This window comes from Phlebotomus papatasi, chromosome 2 (assembly GCF_024763615.1).
Source record: "Phlebotomus papatasi isolate M1 chromosome 2, Ppap_2.1, whole genome shotgun sequence".
In the NCBI taxonomy this organism is placed as follows: Eukaryota; Metazoa; Arthropoda; class Insecta; order Diptera; family Psychodidae; genus Phlebotomus; species Phlebotomus papatasi.
Genome location: NC_077223.1, coordinates 60,944,624 through 60,966,585, shown reverse-complemented (window position 1 = coordinate 60,966,585; position 21,962 = coordinate 60,944,624). Strand labels below are relative to the sequence as shown.

At 32.5% G+C, this 21,962-nt stretch overlaps 1 protein-coding gene across 14 annotated transcripts in view; it reads right to left on the bottom strand.

The window, feature by feature from the left end:
* The window catches only part of LOC129801972 (protein kinase C-binding protein NELL1-like), a 149,335-nt gene that overhangs the window by 36,148 nt on the left and 91,225 nt on the right, over positions 1 to 21,962 (bottom strand). For all 14 annotated transcript variants that reach the window (XM_055847478.1, XM_055847477.1, XM_055847483.1 and 11 more), the window contains exons 4-5: positions 12,408 to 12,558; positions 7,659 to 7,953 (exon numbers count right to left, since the gene is read on the bottom strand). In XM_055847478.1, the coding sequence (XP_055703453.1) occupies positions 7,659 to 7,953; positions 12,408 to 12,558 (446 nt within the window). The remainder of the gene's footprint in view (positions 1 to 7,658; positions 7,954 to 12,407; positions 12,559 to 21,962) is intronic.

The following is a 21,962-nucleotide window of genomic DNA, read 5'->3' as shown; positions in this document are numbered from 1 at the left end:
AAATAAAAGCCTCAACCATTTCTAATGGTTACTGAGGCATTTCGTTTATGTTTTAAAATTCAGGATTAGAAAATAAAGATCGCCAAAATATGAATATTTCAAATTTTTAAACTTTGAACCTCTGTATCAAGGTAAATACTTGACGTAGACCGGAACATAGATACGTTCTGAAAAGGTCTTGATATCAGCTACAACATACTAAAATTTCAACCCAATCGAACCTGTTTTAGATTTTGACAGTTATTCAAAATGGCGGGCAGAAACGTCAAATCAAGTTGGCGATCATGTCATCTTGTAGATCTCGTACATCTTACCCTTAGATGTGAAGATCTTCATTATCGTTTATTATCAGAAATTGTTGATTTTTTAGTATTTATTAAAAAGTGCAAAGTCACCCGCACTTTATCCCCAGTGCAAGCCTTTTTTCTTGATTTTCTTAAACATAGTAAAATTTTATAAGATTAATGCTAGTGGCACAAAATCCATTCATTAGCAACTGAATACAAATAATTTTACCCATTAACCCCCCTCTCTTCACTTTAACTATCCACTTTTAGAGGGCAAAGTTGAAAAACAGCGAAAAAACGTGCAAAGTCACCCGCAACGACGGTATAGAAAATTATTTTCGAATTAAATTTGTCTATAAATCACCACAAAACAATCTAGAAGTTGAAAATTGTTCAAGAAGAGGGTTTCAAAAAATTATTAATCTTTTAATTAATTAATTGAACAAATCGGATGAAAATTAAGCTTTAACCTTGAATAATTCAAGATGGAGAATTTTCCGATGATAGATGTCTAAGGACGAAATGTTCAGCTGGACTATCTCCAAAACATATCCAAAAATGAAGGAAATCGTCAGGGCCAATTTTTTTTAAAATTAGAAAAACCTCATTTTTTGCCTATTTTTGGGGGATAGGGAGCGCATGAAAGGGGAGGGGGTAAAAACAAAGAGATTACTTTCGAGATAATGTCATTTGAGGTGGGGTCACCGAAGACCGGAAGTTAATATCTCTTACCGTTTAAATTTTATATGGGTCAAAAGACTGAAAAAGTGCGAAAAACAGTATTTTTAAAATAAATATATTACCGTTACTTTCCCGATCCATCACCGATTGTGACCGATGCAGTCGGGTTCAGAATTAAAAGATCTTTCAAAAATGTCCAAATTTGTCCAAATCCGTTGAAAATTAGGCCCTCTAGGGTGGTTGACCTTTGACCTTGAATAATTCAAGATGGCGATTTTTCCGGTGATAGGTGTCTAAGGACGAAATGTTCAGCTGGACTACCTCCATAACATATCCAAAAATGAAGGAAATCGTCAGGGCCAATTTTTTTTAAAATTAGAAAAACCTCATTTTCAGCCTATTTTTGGGGGATAGGGAACGCATGAAGGGGTGGGGGGTAATTTGGGTAAGTTAGTTAGATAGAATGTATTGATTTCTGGGGGGGTCACCGAAGACCGGAAGTCAATATCTCTTACCGTTTAGCAGCTAGGATTTTGCAAAGTTGAAAAAAAAAAGTCGATTGTGAAACCTGCTCTCTCTTGGAGTTCGAGCAGTTAAAATTAAAAATGAGCAGTAATTTTCTTCATTTTCAAGTGAAATTTCGCACATCTTGAGCCTAAAGGAGACTTTAATATGGTGTAAATTATGAGGCCCCTATCTCTCATAGTTTCCAAAGGTTTGCGGAATCTTTTTCTTGTTTTTTTCCATTTTGCTTTTTCCAATTTGTCTTTGGAATCTTTTTCTTCGGTAACCCTTGTTTTTTGGAAACATTGTCTATGGAAATCTTATCTTTTATATACATATTTTAAACAAATATATTTTATTAAATAAAATAATGATAATACAATGGTGTTTTTTGAAGTTTTTAGTTTCGTCCTTCAGGGCAAAGGGAAATTTTCTGTGTTTTGGGAAATTTTTAGTTTCGTCTTTTGGGGCAAAGGGAAATTTTCTGTGTTTCGGAAAGATATCAGTATCGTCTGTCGGGACAAAGGGAAATTTTCTGTATTTTAGGAACTTACCAGTATCATCTGTCGAGGCAAAGGGGAATTTTCTGTTTTGGGAAATTTTTAGTTTCGTTATTTAGGGCAAAGGGAAATTTTCTGTATTTTGGGAAATTTTTAGTTTCGTTCTTTGGGATAAAGGTGTTTTGGAAGTTAACAGTATTGCCTGTCGGGACAAAGGGAAATTTTCTGTTTTTGGGAGGTTTTTAGTTTCGTCCTTCAGGGCAAAGGGAAATTTTTTGTTTTGGGAAATTTTTAGTTTCGTCATTTAGGGCAAAGAGAAATTTCTGTATTTCGGGAAATTTTTAGTCTCGTCCTTTGGGACAAGGGTGTTTTCGGATGTTAAACGTATCGCCTATCAGGACGAAAGGAAATTTTCTGTTTTTGGGAGATTTTTAGTTTCGGCCTTCAGGGCAAAGGGAAATTTTCTGTTTTGCGAAATTTTTAGTTTCGTCATTTTGGGCAAAGGAAAATTTTCTGTGTTTTGGGAACTTATCAGTATCGTCTGCTGGGGCAAAGGGAAATTTTCTGTGTTTTAGGAAATTATCAATATCGTTTGTCGGGGCAAAAGGAAATTTTCTGTTTTTTGGAGGTTTTTAGTTTCGTACTTTAGGGCAAAGGGAAATTCTCTATGGTTTGAGAAGTTTTTAGTTTCGTCCTTTGGGGCAAATGGAAATTTTTTGAGAAAAGGAAATTTTTGGAAAGGTATAAAATATACTTGTGCAAAATGTGTTACAGACAGAATTTATGAAAATTGTGAAAAATGTATGAAATACAAGATTTCCAAAGACAATGTTTTTAAAAACAAAATTTACCGAAGACAAAGATTCCAAAGAAAAAACTGGGAAAAACAAAAGTGAAAAAAACAAAATGGAAAAACGAAGATTCCGATCCCGAAGGAAATGCACCTCTATAAGCTGATTTAGGATTATCACTGGCTTAATTTTTCGCTGACCAATTTATATTTTTTACTGATCAATTTTAATTTTTTACTGACCAATTTTAATTTTTTACTGACCGTTCTTAATTTTTTTCTGACCTCTTTTAATTTTTTGCTGACCACTTTTTATTTTTTGCTGACCACTTTTGATTTTCTACTGATCAAATTTTATTTTTTACTGCTCATTTTTAATTTTTTACTGCTCATTTTTAATTTTTTACTGATCATATTTTATTTTTCACTGATCACTTTTAATTTTTTACTGACCTCTTTTAATTTTTTGCTGACCACTTTTTATTTTTTACTGCTCCTTTTTAATTTTTTACTGACCACTTTTTAATATTTCACTGATCAATACGAATATTTATACTGATCATTTTTAATTTTTTACTGCTTTTTAATTTTTTTTTTGCTGCTCATTTTTAATTTTTTGCTGATCAACTCGAATATTTTTACTGCTCATTTTTAATTTTTTACTGACCAAATTTAACTTTTTACTGACAAAATTGAAAATTTTTGCTGATTATTTCGAATTATTTGCTGATCAAATTTGATTTTCTGCTGACCACTTTTTGTTTTTTACTGACCATTTTTTATTTTTTGCTGCTCATTTTCAATTCTTTGCTGATCATTTTTTAACTTTTTACTGATCATCTCGAATATTAATACTGATCATTTTTCATTTTTTGCTGACCACTTTTTATTTTTTACTGCTCATTTTTAATTTTTTGCTGCTTTTTAAAATATTTTTACTCATCATTTTTAATTTTTTGCTGACCAAATTCAATATTTTTACTGCTCATTTTAAATTTTTTACTGACCACTTTTTATTTTTTACTGACCACTTTTTGTTTTTCACTGATCATCGTTTACTTTTTACTGATCATGTTTAATTTTTTGCTGACCATTTTTCATTTTTCACTGACCGCTTTTAATAAAGTACTGCTCTTTTTTAATTTTTTACTGATCTTTCTAAACTTTTTGCTGACCTTTTTTTATTTTTTACTGACCATTTTTTATTTTTTACTGATCATTTCGAATTTTTTTGCTGACCAAATTTGACTTTTTACTGCTCGTTTATTCAATGCCAAAATTAAAGAGAAAATCGCATTAATTTTTCTCATTAACTATAAATCAATTTATATCAAATTTTGCGGGCTAAGTCTACCTTCTTATCAACAAATAGATCAAATTTTGAATATAAAATGATTCAAACACACAAATTACACATTTGAACTCTCACCAGCGACAATTAATGTGAATCATATTAAAATTTTAATGTGCAAGTGTGATAACACAGTTAGTCATATCACTCACTCCCCCAAGCAAATTTGAAAACATATATTTACAAACAAAAGTTGTTGTGCTTTGAATATTACAGTCTTATTAATGTTTGTTGGATCTTAATGCAAGAATGGGGCGGAGAGAAAAAAACGTGAAAATGTTAAAGGTTTTGGGTAAACAAATTTCAAAAAATTTAGTAAAGCAAATTTTGCTCTTTGGGTTTAAAAAAGAAAAAGAATACTGTAAAAATTTATAGTCTTCTACTTCTGATGGCTAAAAAAATTGTCAGGGAGTGATCTTATGAGAAAAGGATTTTGTGTTTTTAAGGTCGATTCAAAAACAGGGTAAAAGGGATCAAGAAAAATCGAGGTTCTTCAATGCAAAAAAAAAGTCAAAAAGGTATTAAAAAGCATCGTGAAAAGCATAATGAATAATTCAATTTTGTGAAGGCAAAAAATTGCGAAAAAAATGTTCGTTTTTTCTTTTCTAAATCTCTTTGTCAAAAAAAAAAAAATGGTGACAAAGTGTCTTAGGCTATGCAAAGTGATCAAACTTGTGACTTAGTTGCTCTACTTCAAAAGTACTTTCGCATATTTTAAGTTTGCCGGTTCACAACCAACTTGAACCGATAGTTAAATAACTCCTAACATTAACCAAAATACACTTCAGGAGTAATATAATTGAATTTGGGGGAAAAATAGTTATCGGTTATAAACCGGTTCATTATAGGTTCATAACCGATTGGAATCAATTCAGGCATGTCAAGAATTCCAAGACCTTTGCAATGAGCCCAAAAATAATACCATTCGGATGAAAAATACGCTCTATAGAACCTTTTTAACTTTGACCTTGAAAAACCGTTATTAGGAATGATTCAACGGGATTTTCGTATATGGACGAAATGTCCGCCTGGGTAATTTCTAAAACATATCCAAAAATGAAAAAAATCGCACTATGCGTTTTCGAGCAATCTCAAAAAATATGGTTTTGGAGGGGAAGGGGAGGGGCGGGGGAAAATGGGGGGTATTTTAACGATCCTTGGGTCGACTTATGGGGGGGTCCCCCGAAGGTCCCAAGTCTCTATCTCCAACCCTTTGGCCTCTAGAGCCGTTGCCGACCCTGATACCCTAATAATCTTCAAAGCCCCGTCGCGACCTCTAGACTGCGTTGAAAAAATTTCATGTCTATGAAGCATTTTCTTGTCTCATCAAATAGAACATTTTGAGCAATCAAGAGCTCGAAAATAAAAAAAAAAATTTTTTGTGAAACACCCTAATGTCTATCTTCTTCTTTCGTACTCAAAATTGGAATAAACTAAATTTAATTTGATGTGATTTTCAAAAGACGAAGAAGAGCCAGAAAGAGTGGGATAGATATGTAAAATGTTTGATAAAAAAAGGGATGTGAATTTCGACTATATAAAATTTTCTTGATCTAAACGTTGTGCCAAAGCCATAAGAAACTAAAATGGATCAGCTCAAATCAAAAGTATTCCAACAGAACATACATAATCCATATTAAGAAAAAAGAATGGAAAAAAAATACTAAAAGATTGCATAAAATTTCCCTACATAGGGTAAATTAAGCTAATTCAAAACCTGCTTCAAATGGAAATTTTTCGCTACTCCAAATGGAAACGTCACTGTTTTCATGATAAATACAGTACTAAATTACTATATTCATATATTTTCTATGCCTCAGTTTCATTATTTAGTTAATTTTGCTCCAAATAAAGCGAAAATCCATTCATATTCACAAATTTTAATTTGTTAATTTCTCAGAAAAAATTAAAGTGTACCTTTTCACCATAGAATTTTTCATCGATCGACCCATGTTTTCCAATGAAAAACACAATGAGGTAACTGTTGTTTAATCGTTTTGTTTAACATTTATGTCTTATTTCTTGGCTAATTTAACTTAAATTAATTGCTAATCTTTATTGTTAACGGTACGTGAAGTTTTCAAATGAAAAAATAACCTATTTCGTGAACAAAAAGGGTTTTTCTGAAGAGTCTGCAAATGCTTCAATAGGAAACCCCGGAAATATGTTTTTTTTTGGAGATTTTCTTATTGTTTTAAATGGGAAAGGAGGAAAGACCAGGAATAAGAACAAATCCTGCACTCAGGAGCAACTCAACAAGGTTTTGAAAGTCTTTCGTCGCAGTTTCACTTATACTGTTTGTCTCCAATTAGAAACTTTCCCTTGTCCCCATTTGGAGTAATTTGTTTCCAATAGAAGCATTTTACACTAGCGTAATTTTCTTGTATTTAAGAAGTTTTCAAATTATATCTAAAGAATTTTCACTAAACAGTAACATTCTAGAAGAGTCAAGGAGCAAATTTATGTAATTCTCTTCAGAAAAAATATGAACTGAATGTGTTGAATCTTCTGTCAAAGTTAAAGCGTCTGGAAATGGTTTTGAATTAGGACATTTAACCTACTTAGAAAAATATTTCTCACACACTTCACAAAAGGTTGATATTAATTCGAAAAACATGACTGAGATTTTGTACTATTTTAATTAATCTTTAGAACTTCTGAATCCATAACCGATTTTTAATTATGAATAAAATTACTACTTTAATTCGATATTTATCAAATAAAAGTTTAGTACATTTTTTAGTACATCCATGTACTAAATATTAAATTCAATCAATTTTTCTTACAACCAATAAATGCAATAGTATTCTTATATTACCATTTTCAATATAATAGCGTCTCAATTTATTTCACACCTATAAACTTTTTTCCACAATTTATGAAGAAAGTGGAAAAGGCTTCTAGGAATTTATTCCTGGAATTCCCTGAACATTTCTCGTTGATGGGGAATTTCAAGAAAATGTTTCGCGAGACATTAAACATTTTCTTTCCACTTCTAACCTCTACCTCTTCTTCCGGCTGGAAAATTCTTCTGAATGACATTTTGTGCCTGAGGGTTCGTTGCTTTTGTGGGCGGAAATAAATGATATAGAAATAATTAAATTGTTTATCAAATTAACCTCCTCTCTGCCCTGTTTTTTTGTGTTTGTCATTAAATTTAGTCTCTATTTGTGGGGATTATTTTTTGACACACGTAAGCGATGATTTTTTTTCGGAAGAGAAAATTTCACTAAATGCCCATCAATAATTACATGAGTCCTTGGATATTATTCCTGATCCATCCATCTAAGCAACTAAAGCGTATTTAGTCGTGACTCTAATTGAATTTTTATCATCGTCATCATTTGATAATGGATCAAAAGGTCAGAAAAATATGCGGAGGTGGCTAATCTCCAGTTGTGTCCTTAATTGCCTAATTGATTAATAGTCCTTTTTTCCCTCTTCTAAACCGCCACCACCACGATGCAATTTCAAAATGACTCCACAATTAAAATCAACTCTTGAGAAATTAATATAGGAAATTAATGTGAATGTAGGATACTTACTTTAAATAACGAATGATTTTGTAGATTTCTCTGTCCAACAAATAATTGCATATTGGAAGCACTAAAATTTCTATCTGGTAAAAAATGTGTCACTCGTCTATACATTGGATGGCAGTCAATTATTAGTTGAATTTCGGAGCCACTTACTGAGAGTGCTATCTTGTGCCATTTATTATCATCTAACATAACTTTCGGAAAGGATTCAACGTGAACTTGGGAAACACCTTCTGATGTCGTATAGGTAAAGTGAAATCGCAATTCATCACGTCGACCACTTGATTGCAATTCAAGATACCTGAAATAAATAATTACAAGAAATATTTTAATTGTATATTGTCAATAATACTAAGGGACACTGGGACAGTTTTACAAAGTTCAACTACAGATTTTAAGACACATTTGCTAAAGTAATATAAAGTTTAATCCTTTAAGGACGAGTGAGACACCGGTGTCCCGAAAACAAAAATAATTTTTTCAACTATAGAAAGTTATGCGTTTCTCTAAATACGCCAATCTTAAAGGGTTAAAGGGTTAAAAAAAATTGTTCCTCGCTAATTTCTCTTGAATATTGACCATGTGAAAATTTTACAACGGTTTCCTCTACACTGAGAGAAATCCGAAAAAGTTAAAATAACATTCCGGAAATGTTAATATTACCCTGCAGTATTGATCCGAAATCGGTGTAAATATTACTCTTTTTAGGTGTATTAGGGGTTAAATTAACCCTTTTTCATGTTAATTTTACCCTTAAAAAGGTGTAAAATTAAGATTAAAAAATGTTGATATATTTTTACACCTAAAAAGTGTTAAAGTTACGAGGAAAAAAAGTTAATCACAGCCTCTTTTTTCTCAGTGTATATACTACTAAACTATTGCTGCGGTAGAATGGGAAGTATTTTGGTAAAATTGGTACAATAATACGGGCTTCAGATCTAAGACTTAGCCATATGGCTTAACTGCTCTAATTTCTAATCAATCACGATTTTTTGGAACAATTTAACTTAGGATTGAATCATTAAAGATAAGAAACCTATAGATTCGCAAAAAGCAATAAAATTGCTCGCTATTCAGGATTTTGAGACCTTTGGAAACTAGGTTAAATTTCTAGTCTGAAGACCGCCTAATGAAAATCGGTCAATTTGTAAAAAATAAATATAGAAGAAGGTGTAAACCATCTTATTCTTTTACAGGTTTGATTTGAAGAAATTTATGATCAGTTTTTAGTTTTCTTTTTAACTCTTTCGTCTCTTTTGGGACGAGAGTACCCAAAGCAGCATATGAATGTTCTGTGAAAAACAATGTTTTTTAAGTATTCAGAATTGATATAAATCCGATTCTTGTGGATGATTACAAACTATAAGGATGTCCAAATGTGAGATATTTTTTGTAGGACCTCAATTAATTCCTGAGCTTAGATATTTTTGATTAAAAATTGTGAAATTGGCTTGCAGCATATGCTGCGGTCCGGAAAGAGTTAAATAAAAAAAATCGTACCATTTTTTACTGATTATTTTAAATTATTTACTGATTTGATTTTTTTACTGTTCAATGTGTTATTTCCTAAATAAAAAAAATCCATAAAAATGTTTATTCGCTAAATTATTTATACTAAAAATAAATAGTTTTCAAAAGCTACGTATAGGCGAACCATCCCATCTAAATACTAAATAAGGAGAAAAATAAGACTAGTACATTAAGTATATTAAAAACAAGAACCCCTTCTGATCTTCATTTTCTCTATAGTCCATCCTAAAATAAGAAATTATAAATACAGTAACTGTAGTACGATACCGGCAAAAGTCCTGAGAGAGAAAATCCCGAAAGCCAAAATCTCAAACACTAAAATGCGGAAAATACAAAATACCGAAGAGATAAAATCTCGAATCGGTCGAAATTCGGAATAGATCAAAATCCAGAATAGCTAAAATCTTCAACATCAAAAATTCGAAGAGCCAAAATTCCGAAAGTCAAAATCCTGAAAGGGTCGAATTTATACGGAGGATAATGTATGAAATAATTTCCTAAAACACAGAAATTTTCCCTTTGCCTGCTGTAGCAAATACGGGTGGAATCATGGGAGTAGTTATGACACTTAAGAATTCAGGATTCTAGCTTTCGAGATTTTAACTTTCAGCATTTTGGGGACCGGGATTTTTGACTTTCGAGATTTTGGTGTTCGGGATTTCGACTTGACCCATTTGGGATTTTGGCTTACGGGATTTTGGAGTTCGGCATTTTGGCTTTCGGAATTTTAACCGGGACTCATATATATTTAAGTTTAATATTGCAGCAAAAAGTAGATAATATAACAAGAAATAACAAAAATAATCCATATTAAGAAAAAATAATGAATAATACTCAAAAATGGTATAAAATTTCTTTCGATATTTAGAAAAATCTTTCACGAACGCTACACAAAAAATGTTGTTAGTTCAATAAACATGATTGAGATTTAGTACAAATGTAAGCACGTTTTTAATTAATCTTTAGAACTTTTAAATCCATTCCAGATTTTTAATTACGAATAAAATTACTATTTTAATTGGATATTTATCAAATAAGAGTTTAGTACACTTATTTTGTACATACATGTACTAAATAATAAATTCAATCAATTTTTCCACAATTTATGAAGAAAGTGGAAGACAGCTTAAAGGAATTCATTCCTTTGAGATATTGAAGATTTTTAATATAAATCGTACCGAATTTCATTGCATACACATTTTACCAAAATTGCCTTCAGTTCTGAGATAAGGAACTAAATATTAAGAATTAAATATTTAATTCTAAAATTTAAAAAATTATTATAAAGGATTAATAATATAAATAGCTGAAACATGCCGGTTCTCCCCTAATATGGGAGGTGTTCATAATTTAAGACAACATAATTTTGGACACTTTGAGGGTAAAGTTGAAAACCACTAAAAAGTTAATTAAAAATTATGGAATTATCTTCGCATATAATAAATAGTATATTCCATCTAAATAATTATTCTTATCCTTGGTCAAGATATTATTAAATATTCATTGAATATTGTAATAATTCGCGTTAACAATGATTTTGTTCATAAAATCTAGAGTGAAATTTGCCTTGTGAATTATATTATTTGTGTAAAAGTGGACAATTTTGTCAGAGGTTCATCACTGAAGTAATGTTTTTTATTTCGGACAGTTTTTTTTTCCTCAAAATTCTATAAATTTTAAATTAATATGATGATTAAGTTGTGTAATGCCTAAAGGAACAGAAAAGCATCACTCATACGAACGAGAATGCAGTGCAAAAAACCTTAGAAAAGTTGCGGGAAGGCAAGATAATATGTATTTACTCCTATTTTGAGTCAAGACACGTGCAGTCTTTAATGAATTATAAGGAAAGCTTTCGGGTTCCTTGGAGCGATCTACGGTTAATTCTCCTAAGCAGGAGAAGAACAGAAGAATTTGGGTTCTTCAAATAGACGAGAATAGGGACTCCTTTACGAAATATCAGCTGTCCAAAATTATAAACAAAGTGACCCGAATTATAAACAAGGTGTCCAAAATTACAGTCAAATGATTGTCTTTATTTTTATTCATTTTATTTAGGGTAACGGCTCATAATTGTATCCAGTCTGCTTATAAGCATCGATGTTCCAAGTTTGAAGTGCGATATTTTCAATACTAATTGACTCTTTTTTGTCACTCTCTTTTCAGAAGGGTTGTTTAGAAACTTGGCATGCTATTTATCGTCTTATTTTTACTAAAATTAGTTTTAATACGTTTAAAAATGAATTGATATGTAGAGGTGAATTTAACTCTTATTTTGGACAACTTGGTTATTAATTTGGACAACTTGGCTGTAAATTTGGACAGATAATTCGCCTCAACAGGATGCCCATTGTTCTTCATTTCATGAACCAATCTTACCAAGTCCTCTTCTTGTTCATGTAAGGGAAACGTAGAATGTCACAAGAATCCCGGAAACTTTCCATATCATTCATTAAAGTCAGTTGACTTCGGTACCCCATGTACGTGCGGATTCGCTCATTCCCTGGCCTTTCCGGGAGTCTTTCAAGGCTTTTCTCGCTACATCTCTTTCGTAGAGATGATGCTCCTTTATTTCTCCAGGCATTTGTCCAACCTAGTCATCACAAAAGCTAAAACTTCACGAAATTTCGTGAGAAAAACACCTGTCCAAAATAAGGAGTATCACCTCAATGGTAAATATCGTAAAAAGTTTCCCATCTAATTCACAAGGCAAATCTCACTTCAGTTCAAATGTACAAATCACCACTAACGTGAATCAACACAATTTTTAATGAATATTCAATAATATCACTCAAAAAAGCGAAGAAACATTGTTAGTACATCATCATAGCTAAATAAGAACTGAAGTAAACACGAAGTTCTAAGAGAAGCAATTGCTCACACTGAATTTTCAACAAAGCAATTTTAACTCAAATTATACTTAAAATTTAACGTATTTAGTGTTAAAATCTTCAAAAAAGAACAAATATTTAGATAGAATTCATTATTCATCAAATATTGGAATAAAAATCCATCCTTTTAATCAATTTATTTTTAGTGTCCAATTTTATCCTCAAAGTGTCCAAAATAAGAAACTGGACAAAATTATGAGCCTTTCCCCTAAACGTATTAACACTAAAAAAAAAAATCAAAGAGACGATAAACTAAGTTCTAAAGAAGCTATAAAGAATTCTCCCAATTTCCCATTTCTCTAAATTAGAAAAAAAATAACAGTAAAAAAATTACCTATTTGCACCAGAAGAAAACGCAATGATGGACCCACTATTATCTTTGTCCTGTCGCAAATGAGCCGCTAATGTGAATTCGTTTGTTTTTCGTATTGAATTGGCTGCACGAATGTAAACTGATGGCGGAAGAAGTAAATTTCGATGACCACCTGCAAAGAATCAGAATAAATAAACAATATAATCAAAGAGAACTCTCTCACAATTAATTGAATTTAATCTCGTGTTCTCCAAAGTCAAAAGAGCTCGAGGGTGAATTGTGTTTTCATGACCTGCCCAAGACTTTTCTTTGCCCCCTTCTTTTATTTATTTCTGGGGGCTGCTAAATAAATCACCCTCGCTCTATGCAAAGTAAAGGTGCTAAGCAATTGAGCGATTAAGTCAATAAAAAAAGAGTCAAGAGAAAGAAGTCAATAGTCAAGAAGAAAAGTCTTTTCTTGGAACTCGAAACATTGAAACTTGAGACTAGAAAACTAATGCAAATTGATCTAAATAAACAGAAATGTTTAATTTAAAAAATATCTCTGCCATATATTCAGAATAGAACTGGATTTTCCAAGAATATTGATTAGAAATTTTTAAATTAGCTAAATTGCTGAGGATTCCTAAAGTTTTTAAAATCGATTGCCTGCGATTTAACAAGTCATTATGATAATGTATAATACATTATTCATCAGTTATTCATCAATTTAAACTCCGCTAAATATCTCTCAAAGTTTCCTTGCAGTTATAATAATCTAGATAAGTTTATTGCATTTTCTCAAAAGAATCTTTTAATTTGCTTTTCATCTTTTGATAAAACATAAGAAAATTCCCCCAAATCACGAGAAGATTCATCTCTTCTTGGATCTTGATTAATATCATCAATCGCGCACTTGTTATTCTGGATTCCCCTCGAAATTCACTCTCGCCGGTCTTTTTTTCGAGTGTCGTCAACACATTAAATGTTGACAAATTTTCCACCACATCCACTAAATCAGTGCAGATGTGCGTTGAGAAAAGAGAGGCACACAAATGTGAAGAACCCGCCCAATTTTGATGGTAACAAATTGCCGAGCTGTGGCTGTTTTTTCCTCTCAACGGTGGCGGCGAAACAGTGAAGAAGTTTTATTTTACAAGATATCAATTTTCTCGACAAATGTTTGGACATTAGTGTCAATTCACCTTTCCACACTGAATTAGTTGAGAAAATGTCAAGAATTCTCTAATTTATTGTATGAATTTCACAGTGAGATGTTTGTAGAATGGGAAGAAGGTGAAATGGGAAAGTCGTTTTTTTAAGCTCATTCACAAACACCTCTTTCAATTCTGTTTTTTGTTTGTCACATGCTTTATTATTAAATAACTTTTGGAAAATAATCAAAAGGATAAAAACTTTTGATCAATTAATTAGTATTTTGATCTAACAAAAAATAGTGGCATAGCTTCTCGGCTTTACGGAATGCTCGAACTCGTGATTTAAATCCTATGCTCTAAAAGAATTTTCGTATAATTTACTTTATATTAATAAAGTTCTGTTCTTTAAACGTCCAATACTCTTGAGGAATAGCTAGTTTCGTGCGACTTCGAGCATTTAACAGCATATATTTCTCTACATCGTTATTTTTGTTTACTGTTTACTAATTCACAACCAATTTAAATCGAGTTGTAGATTATACCTAAAATATTGCCCAAAATCCCATGTTTAAGATTTTGGATCAAAATTAATTTGTTTGTGAGCAGCTCATTACCAGTACATAATACGGCCAACAGACTTGAGAGGCTTGAGAGGCTTAATCTAGTTCTCAAATATCTCGAATTTCTAAATCAATTTTTTTAGCGCGATTTGGCGATTTATCAAATTCTGCTTTATCAATTGCCATAGAATACTGACTAAATCAATTGTTCCAGTCATTCCTTCAATTGTTATACTGACTAATAACACTGTGCAACAATTTTAAACTTTTTTTGTCTCTGGGTTCTTATGCTATTTTTTCTATTGCTAGGGTCAAATGATTTACAAAAATATTTATCATTTTGATTTCATTTTGTTTTTGCGCCTGGAATCTAGACAAAACCGTTTTTGCCGTTTTTTGATACTTGGGTGCCCTTATCTCCGATTCTGCTGAACCGATTTATTTCTTAATAGGGGAACATTTGTTCTCCTTTAGATGCCCGATAATCCTTTGGACAGATGGAGTTCGTGAAACTGATACCAGGGGCGCTGTAGTCTCATATATGTCAGAAAACAATACATTTCCAATGAGTCCAAAAATACACCGTTCAGTTCAGAAATGCGCTTCCTGAGTCTTTTTGACTTTTGGCTTTGAATAACCGTTATTAGGAAATATTCAATGATTCAATGGTATATGTACATGGACGAAATGTTCGCTTATAGACAACCTCTGAAATATTTTTAAAAATCCCACGACGTGTTTTCGAGCAATCCCAAAAAGCATGGTTTTGATGGGGAAGGAGAGCGGTGCGGGAAAAATAAGGGAAATGTTAACGTTAACGGTTCTTGGGACGATTTATGGGGGTGGGGTCCCATGAAGGTTCCAATGAGTGGGTGGAACTCAATTGAAGATCAAAATGCTCAGTTTCAAACCGTTTGGTTTCTAAGGTGTGGTAACGGACGGACAAACAGATGGACAGATGGACAAACAGCGTGACGTAAAAAAAAAACTCGAATTGCAGACTTCCAAAATATGATTGAAAGCAAGTTAGGAGTCGAAAAGTATGCATATATACAGTACGACTCCTATAGGGTCAACGCATTTGAAAATAGTTAAAAATTGTCTCAGGTTCTCACTTTACAAAAGTAGTTTAAAACTTTGACATTAAACCTGGAATTTTAGATATTTTTTCATAGTGTTTAAAATTTTTAGGAGTTGTCTCTATGTAGAGTGCGAGCTGTAAAAGGAATTTGTAGTGTAGAGCAAACAAATGATCTCTTTTAATATTGATATGTGTTTTAATGTTTCAAAAGACATTTCTTAACGTAGAAAACTATCAAATTGAGCAAATTATTCAGACAAATACGACAAAACATCTGAAAGCAATACCACATCAATACATCAGCAATACACACAGCAATGAAACATCTGAAAGCAATAACAAAATTCTTACCCAAATATATCTTTGTGTTTTATGCCGAACGCACAATAACTTTTGTTTTGTAAACATTTGTTTTCAAAATTTCCCATGAGAATGAGCGAGATGGCTAGATCTAGATCTTACTCATTCCCATTGAAATGTCAAAAACATGCTTACTAAACAAAAGTTATTGTGCGTTGCGTTGGGCATTATGCCCAACGCACAATAACTTTTGTTTTGTAAACATGTTTTTGACATTTCAGTGAGAGCGATTGGGATCTAGATCTAGTCATCTCTTTCACTCTCGTAGACAATTTTTAAAACATATTTACAAACAAAAATTATTGTGCGCTGGTCATTAAAATCTTAAAAATACTGGATATATAGTAATTTATTGTGTATTTCTTAAATAATTTAATTAATTAATTTTAATATTAAAAGTTTAGAAAAACTGTCCCTTTTTTCATAAAATTGCCTTCAATTGGAGAAAAACATGTGAGGATTTCATTTGAAATTGTCTTCCTTATTACAGACCACAGAAATTCAAGGATTTTTATTGGAGGACAAATTAAATTGATTAAATTGGTAATCGCAAAATATGGTACGTTTGGTAATCCAGCAAATTTGACTTTTGCAGTTTCGGAAGTGAAACTGCAAAGAGTTTCCACCAAGAAATCCTAAAGTGGGAAACTTTTAAAAAATTATAAAATATGCAACTGTAAAGTTGTAAAGAGATCCTAAATTTTGGGTAGATTTCTATATATTTATCAATCAGAACCAAATTTGTTCTCTTTAATTGCTGTTGATATTTATATTATGAGCAAATTAACTGAATGTGTCCTATATTTCTCTTAATCAGATTTCATATTTTGTATAATGTAAGTAGGATAAGTGAGCCAAATTTCGGCATAGTTGCATGTAAACGTCAAAGTCTCAAGTTTGAAATGTAATATTTTAAATTCAAATTGATTTTTTTTATTCTTTCTTCTTAAAGAGTGTTGCTTGGAACCTTGTAAAGAGTTTACCGTCCTTATTTACTCTAAAATCATTATTAATACATTTTAAAATGAATAAAAATATAGACATAGCTTTGGTGCCCTATTTCGGCCACCTTCATTCTCATAGTTCCTTGCCCTTCGGGAATTCTTCCAATATCTTTTTCACGTCATCTCGTTTGTCGAAGCTACATTTTTTGATATTCTTTTGCATTGGATAATCTCTAGAGTACGTAAAATCTAAAAGTTATTGGAAATTCGAGGAACAAAAACGGTGGCGGAAATTGCAAGCTGGCCGGAATTTGGCACACTTACCCTAAATAATGGAAAATTCCGAAATTACTTTATCCTGCTGCCAATTATTTGCATAATAAATTTGAAAATTAAATAAATTTGTTTTTAATATTCTGACTATTGAAGTTTGCCTAATCAATAATTGTCTAATGTAAAACAATACCAATAAGAATTGACTCAATAAAATTGACTAAACAATCCACAAACAATAAGCAAATTGTTGAAATTTTATGAAGCAAATAAATGGTTAACATCCCAATTGTCAGCGATAATTCATCTATCAATGCTGAATAAGTGGATGATTCACCCCCTTGAGATTTTCCCATTTCCATCCACTTCACCCTCAATCTCTGGTTTTGTTTTTCCAAGAAAATTTCGCAAGAGAAATCAACGAGATTTCCATCTCAATCTTCACTCAATTGCCCTCATATTCATTATTATTCTGAAGTATATAAGAATCAAGGGAGAAGTTTTAGTTGATTCTTTTTACGACGCGTGTTGTTTTTTTCCTTATACTTAACTCTTTGCCATCGTCATTGGTCGATTTACCGGCATTTCACCATTGTATTGTTTGCTATGAATTTGTTGCTTAGTAACAACTGAACAGTTATATATATTGTTGCGAGTATCGACGTGATATTTCTCCCAAGTCCTTTCTCACTTCAAAAAGACACTCTTTCATTCCTCCATCTCTGACTTTTGCAATTAGTTAGAGGAAGAAGAAGCAAAAAAAAAATAAGAGAAGAGAACCGGAAGTGTTGAAGAAGTTTCGCAGTGCTGAAGAAATCAGCTGCATTTTCCTTATCTCAATCTCCCTCAATCAAGCACACTATTTGGACGTCTGCCCATCGATTCTGAAGGCCTTACTGGCCGCCTCCCGTAGATATTAAAGTAGCAACAATAAACAACCAACCACGTCATGTTCCTCCCAACAACCCCCTTCACAATATTCAAGAAAGCAGAGTGCAAATGGCCAGAAATAAGAAAATTCATTCTAATATTTAACCCAAAAGAAAAAAAAAATATCGATCCCAGAGGACATGTTCGGGAGGAAATAATGGTTTTTAACACTTTACGATCCCATTAACTCAACTGTAAACTTTTAAATGAACTGCTATGTGAAATTTGTGAAGTATATTCTCTTATAAGAGTTAGTAAAACATTATTCACACTCATATAATAAATTTTAAATTATTCCACGTTGAGTATGACTCTCTCTATTCTTTCCCCAGATTTTAAGGCTTATGAGAAAATTAGGGAAGCAAATTAAAACACGAACTTGACGACATTTAATGACTCTTGAGCGTTTTATAGTGTGGATAGAAGAAATTTTTTGTTTGCATAAGAAATTATTTTCCTATTAAGAAATCCAAATTGAAACTTTTAGGTGTGAGTCTAGACATTTTACGATCAATTTAGAATTGATTTCTTTATATGCTTTATATCCTAACTTCCATTTATAAACTATAAAAGCTCCATTGAATCAATAGATCATCTAGTTGATATGAAATTAACCTATTATAAAGATCTAACAATTTAATTATTTTATCGAAGAGAATAACTCATACTCCCTCCGTTCCGAAATAAGTCGTACGTTTGGGAAAAATTCTTGTTCCGAAATAAGTCATACGTTTGGGAAAAAAATGGGATTAAGGGAAAGTTTGTTGGTAACTGTTTTGTGTATCAACAATCATCACTTGTAAAGAACTATTGCTAATGTCCAGTACTAAAATAGGGCTCCAGTCTTGATGATATATTGAGGAACGAATGTCTTAAAAATGTCATATTTTTGGCGTTTTATTTTCAATCTAAAATAGATGCAGAATGGTGAGAGATACAGACTTGGGACCTTCGGGGGACCCCCCCCATAAGTTGACCCTGGGACCATTAATATGTCCCTTATTTTGCCCCCACCCTCCCCTTCCCCTCCCAAAATCATGTTATTTGGGATTGCTCGAATTGCACTTTTTTTCGCTATTTTTCAACTTTACCCTCTAAAAGTGGATAGTTAAAGTGAAGGGAGGGGGGTGAATGGCTAAAATTATTTGTATTCAGTTGTTAATGAATGGATTTTGTGCCATTAGGATTAATTTTATAAAATTTTACTATGTTAAAAAAAATCAAGAAAAACGGCTTGCACTGGGGATAAGGTGCGGGTGACTTTGCACTTTTTAATAAATCCTAATAAACGACAATGAAGATCTTCACATATAAGGGTAAGATACACGAGATCTACAAGATGACGTGGTCACCATCTTGATTTGACTTTTCTGTGCGCCATTTTGAGTAACTGTCAAAATTTAAAACTTGTCCTATTGGGCTGTAATTTTAGTATGTTGTAGCTGATATCAAGACCTTTTCAGAATGTATCTATGTTCTTGTCTAAATCAAGCCTCTACCTAGATACAGAGGCTCAAAGTTTAAAATTTTATAATACTCATATTTTGGTGGTCTTTATTTTTTAATCTTCAATATTTGAAACCTAACCGAAATGCCTCAGTAAACATTTAAAATGGTTAAGGCTTTTATTTTATATAATTTATTTTCTCTTAAATAATTAAAAAAAATAAGCGAAAAGTGCATTAATTAATTTATTTTTATTTTTTCATCTTTGCAAAAACAGTTTTTTCTGATTCTCAAATAATATGCTGTTATAAACAAAAACATTACTTTTCTTTTTGTTTGTTTGTTAGATCTCATCGCCTAACGATAGCGCTGTCTTTTTGTAATGGTTTCGATAAAAGAAGCTCCTAGTAGTTCTGTATTCATGAAAGTGTCAAAATTTTGAACTTGGAGCCTCTGTAGCCTCTGAAAAGGCTTTGACATCATCTATAACATACTAAAATAACCGGCTTATGTAGGTGAGATTCTTAATGTGAGCTAACTCGGAGTGCATGCAAATTCGATTTGGAGCTGAAGTAGGGAGACGCCATTCAGTTATCTTGAATCAAATTCGTGAAATTATACAAATTTTGTATTTAAACCAAAATATGAAGGATTTGGATGAACTGACAGAAAAGTGATATATGAGTGAAATGTAGACCAGAATGTTCTCTATAATTTTCCTATAGAACATGATCTCATCGATTACTCAGAAGCCAAGATAAGCGAGGTTTTTTGTTTCTGAACTCGTTTTTTCGACCAGAGCGCCCCAAGTAGTCATTTGTTGAACTTCAACTTTATCAAAGAATTGTTGTCTTTTGTGGGACTTTCCATTTAAAACCATATTTTAAGTGTCTTGGTGGAGTAGAGGCAGTCAAATTGGCATCTGAGTGATTTCAAAGCGTTATTATTGGAAAAATCAATTTTTTCACACTTAAACGGCAAAATCGGAGTGATAGCGTAGTCTGAGTGGAAAATGATGTATGGACGAAATGTAGAGACAAATGTGCTCCACAATTATGTCGAAGTAATCATCAAAATCGGTTCAGCGACAGTCGAGATAATTGAGGTTATGTGATATTGAAATTGGTTTTTCGACTGTGGCGCCCCTGGTGTTGGTCCCACGAAGTTCAAATGTTCTAGAAAGTTGTAGCATTTGCTGAGATCTTTCGTTTAAGCCATCATTCATCAAAATCGGTCACATAGAACCGGAGATATGATTTTTTGAATTTCGTGAACTTTGACCCCTCATATCTCCGGTTCTATTGAAACCACAGCGCACATACGCTCCATTTTGGAAACGTCTTAGACTGGACTACAACATACTAAAATTTCATTAACTTGCACAATGCCGTTTTTGAGAAAAGTGACTTTGAATTTCGATGAATTTTGACGCTATCACAGCGCCACCTGTGGTAACTTTTTGAACTTCCATATGAAAGTGCTCATTGAGACGAAACCAAAAAGGTAAAATTTAGGTCGCTATGTTAGTTAGAACCGGAGATAGAGGCCGGTCAATGTTCGAACTTTGACCCCTTATAGCTCGGGTCAGGGGTTATGGATCGACTTAAGTATTTTTTTGTTTGATAGGTATAATCAACGGCTACAACATACTAAATTTTCAGCCCGATGCACAATGGAATTTTTGAGTTATTTAATTCAGAAAATTGAAAAATCTTCTTTTTAAAAATAGCGCCCCTAGCGGTGATTTTATGAACTTGCGATGTTAGAAGTGGAAGTGGCATTTCACGAGAGCTTTCCAAAAAGTCCTCACTTTTTAAATTCTGACAATTAGAACCGGAGTTATGGCCATTTTAAGAATTTTTTTTTGGACCCTTATAGCTCGGGTCAGGGGGGCCGGGGGACCTTAAGTTTGGTATTGATGGAAAGCTCTAAGGCCCAGCTATAACATACTAAAATTTGAGCCCGCTCGATGCCATAGGGGTGGAGCTATTGAGAAAACAAAAAAAGGGGGGTCTTCAAAATGGCGGAAGGAGGGGTGGGGGGTGGGGGGTCAATGCACCAAGTTGCAATTTTCACCCGATATATAACCTTTGCCGAAAACCACAAGTCGATATCTTTTTTAGTTTAGGAGCTATTAAGCTCCAAAGAGCGGCCGGCCGGCCGGCCGGCCGGGAACGTAAAATAGCCACATATATATTCGTGACCAGGAAGTGGCGAAACACATTTTGGCCAAGTTTGAGGTCGATCGGACGACATGAAATTTTGTTAGGATTATAGTAGGTGAGATTGTTAATAATCTCAACTAATTACAGCTCAATTGGATGAAATTTTTGTTTTGTCAGTTATTCAAAATGGCGGTCAAATAATGAAACGTCAAATAAAGATGACGACCATACCAACTTGTAGATCTCGGTCATTTTATCTTAAGTTTCCAAAAAATTGGATAATTTTTAACCAAATACTTCTATAATAACGCTTTAGAAAGACCATTATATGCAATCTTATAACATAAATCATGCGTTCTTAGGAACATAATAGTGAAAATAAAGTATTTTAATAAAAATAATGAACAAAATCGAAGTGGATTATTCTAGACAGATAAATTTACATTGGGTTTGGGCAATTTACTATTCTGAAATCGATTTTGGAATTGCACCTTCAGATAACTTTTCACGGAGCCGTTTTTTTTGACAAAATACCGATATTAGCATTTCACTGACTATTAATGAAACTACAAGAATCCTTCTGAGGATCATTGTACCTTACTTGGTACATAACATATCCCTTTATACTTTGACATGGTAGACCGGATCGGCGAAGACCATCAGTAAGTGCTAGAATTTGTG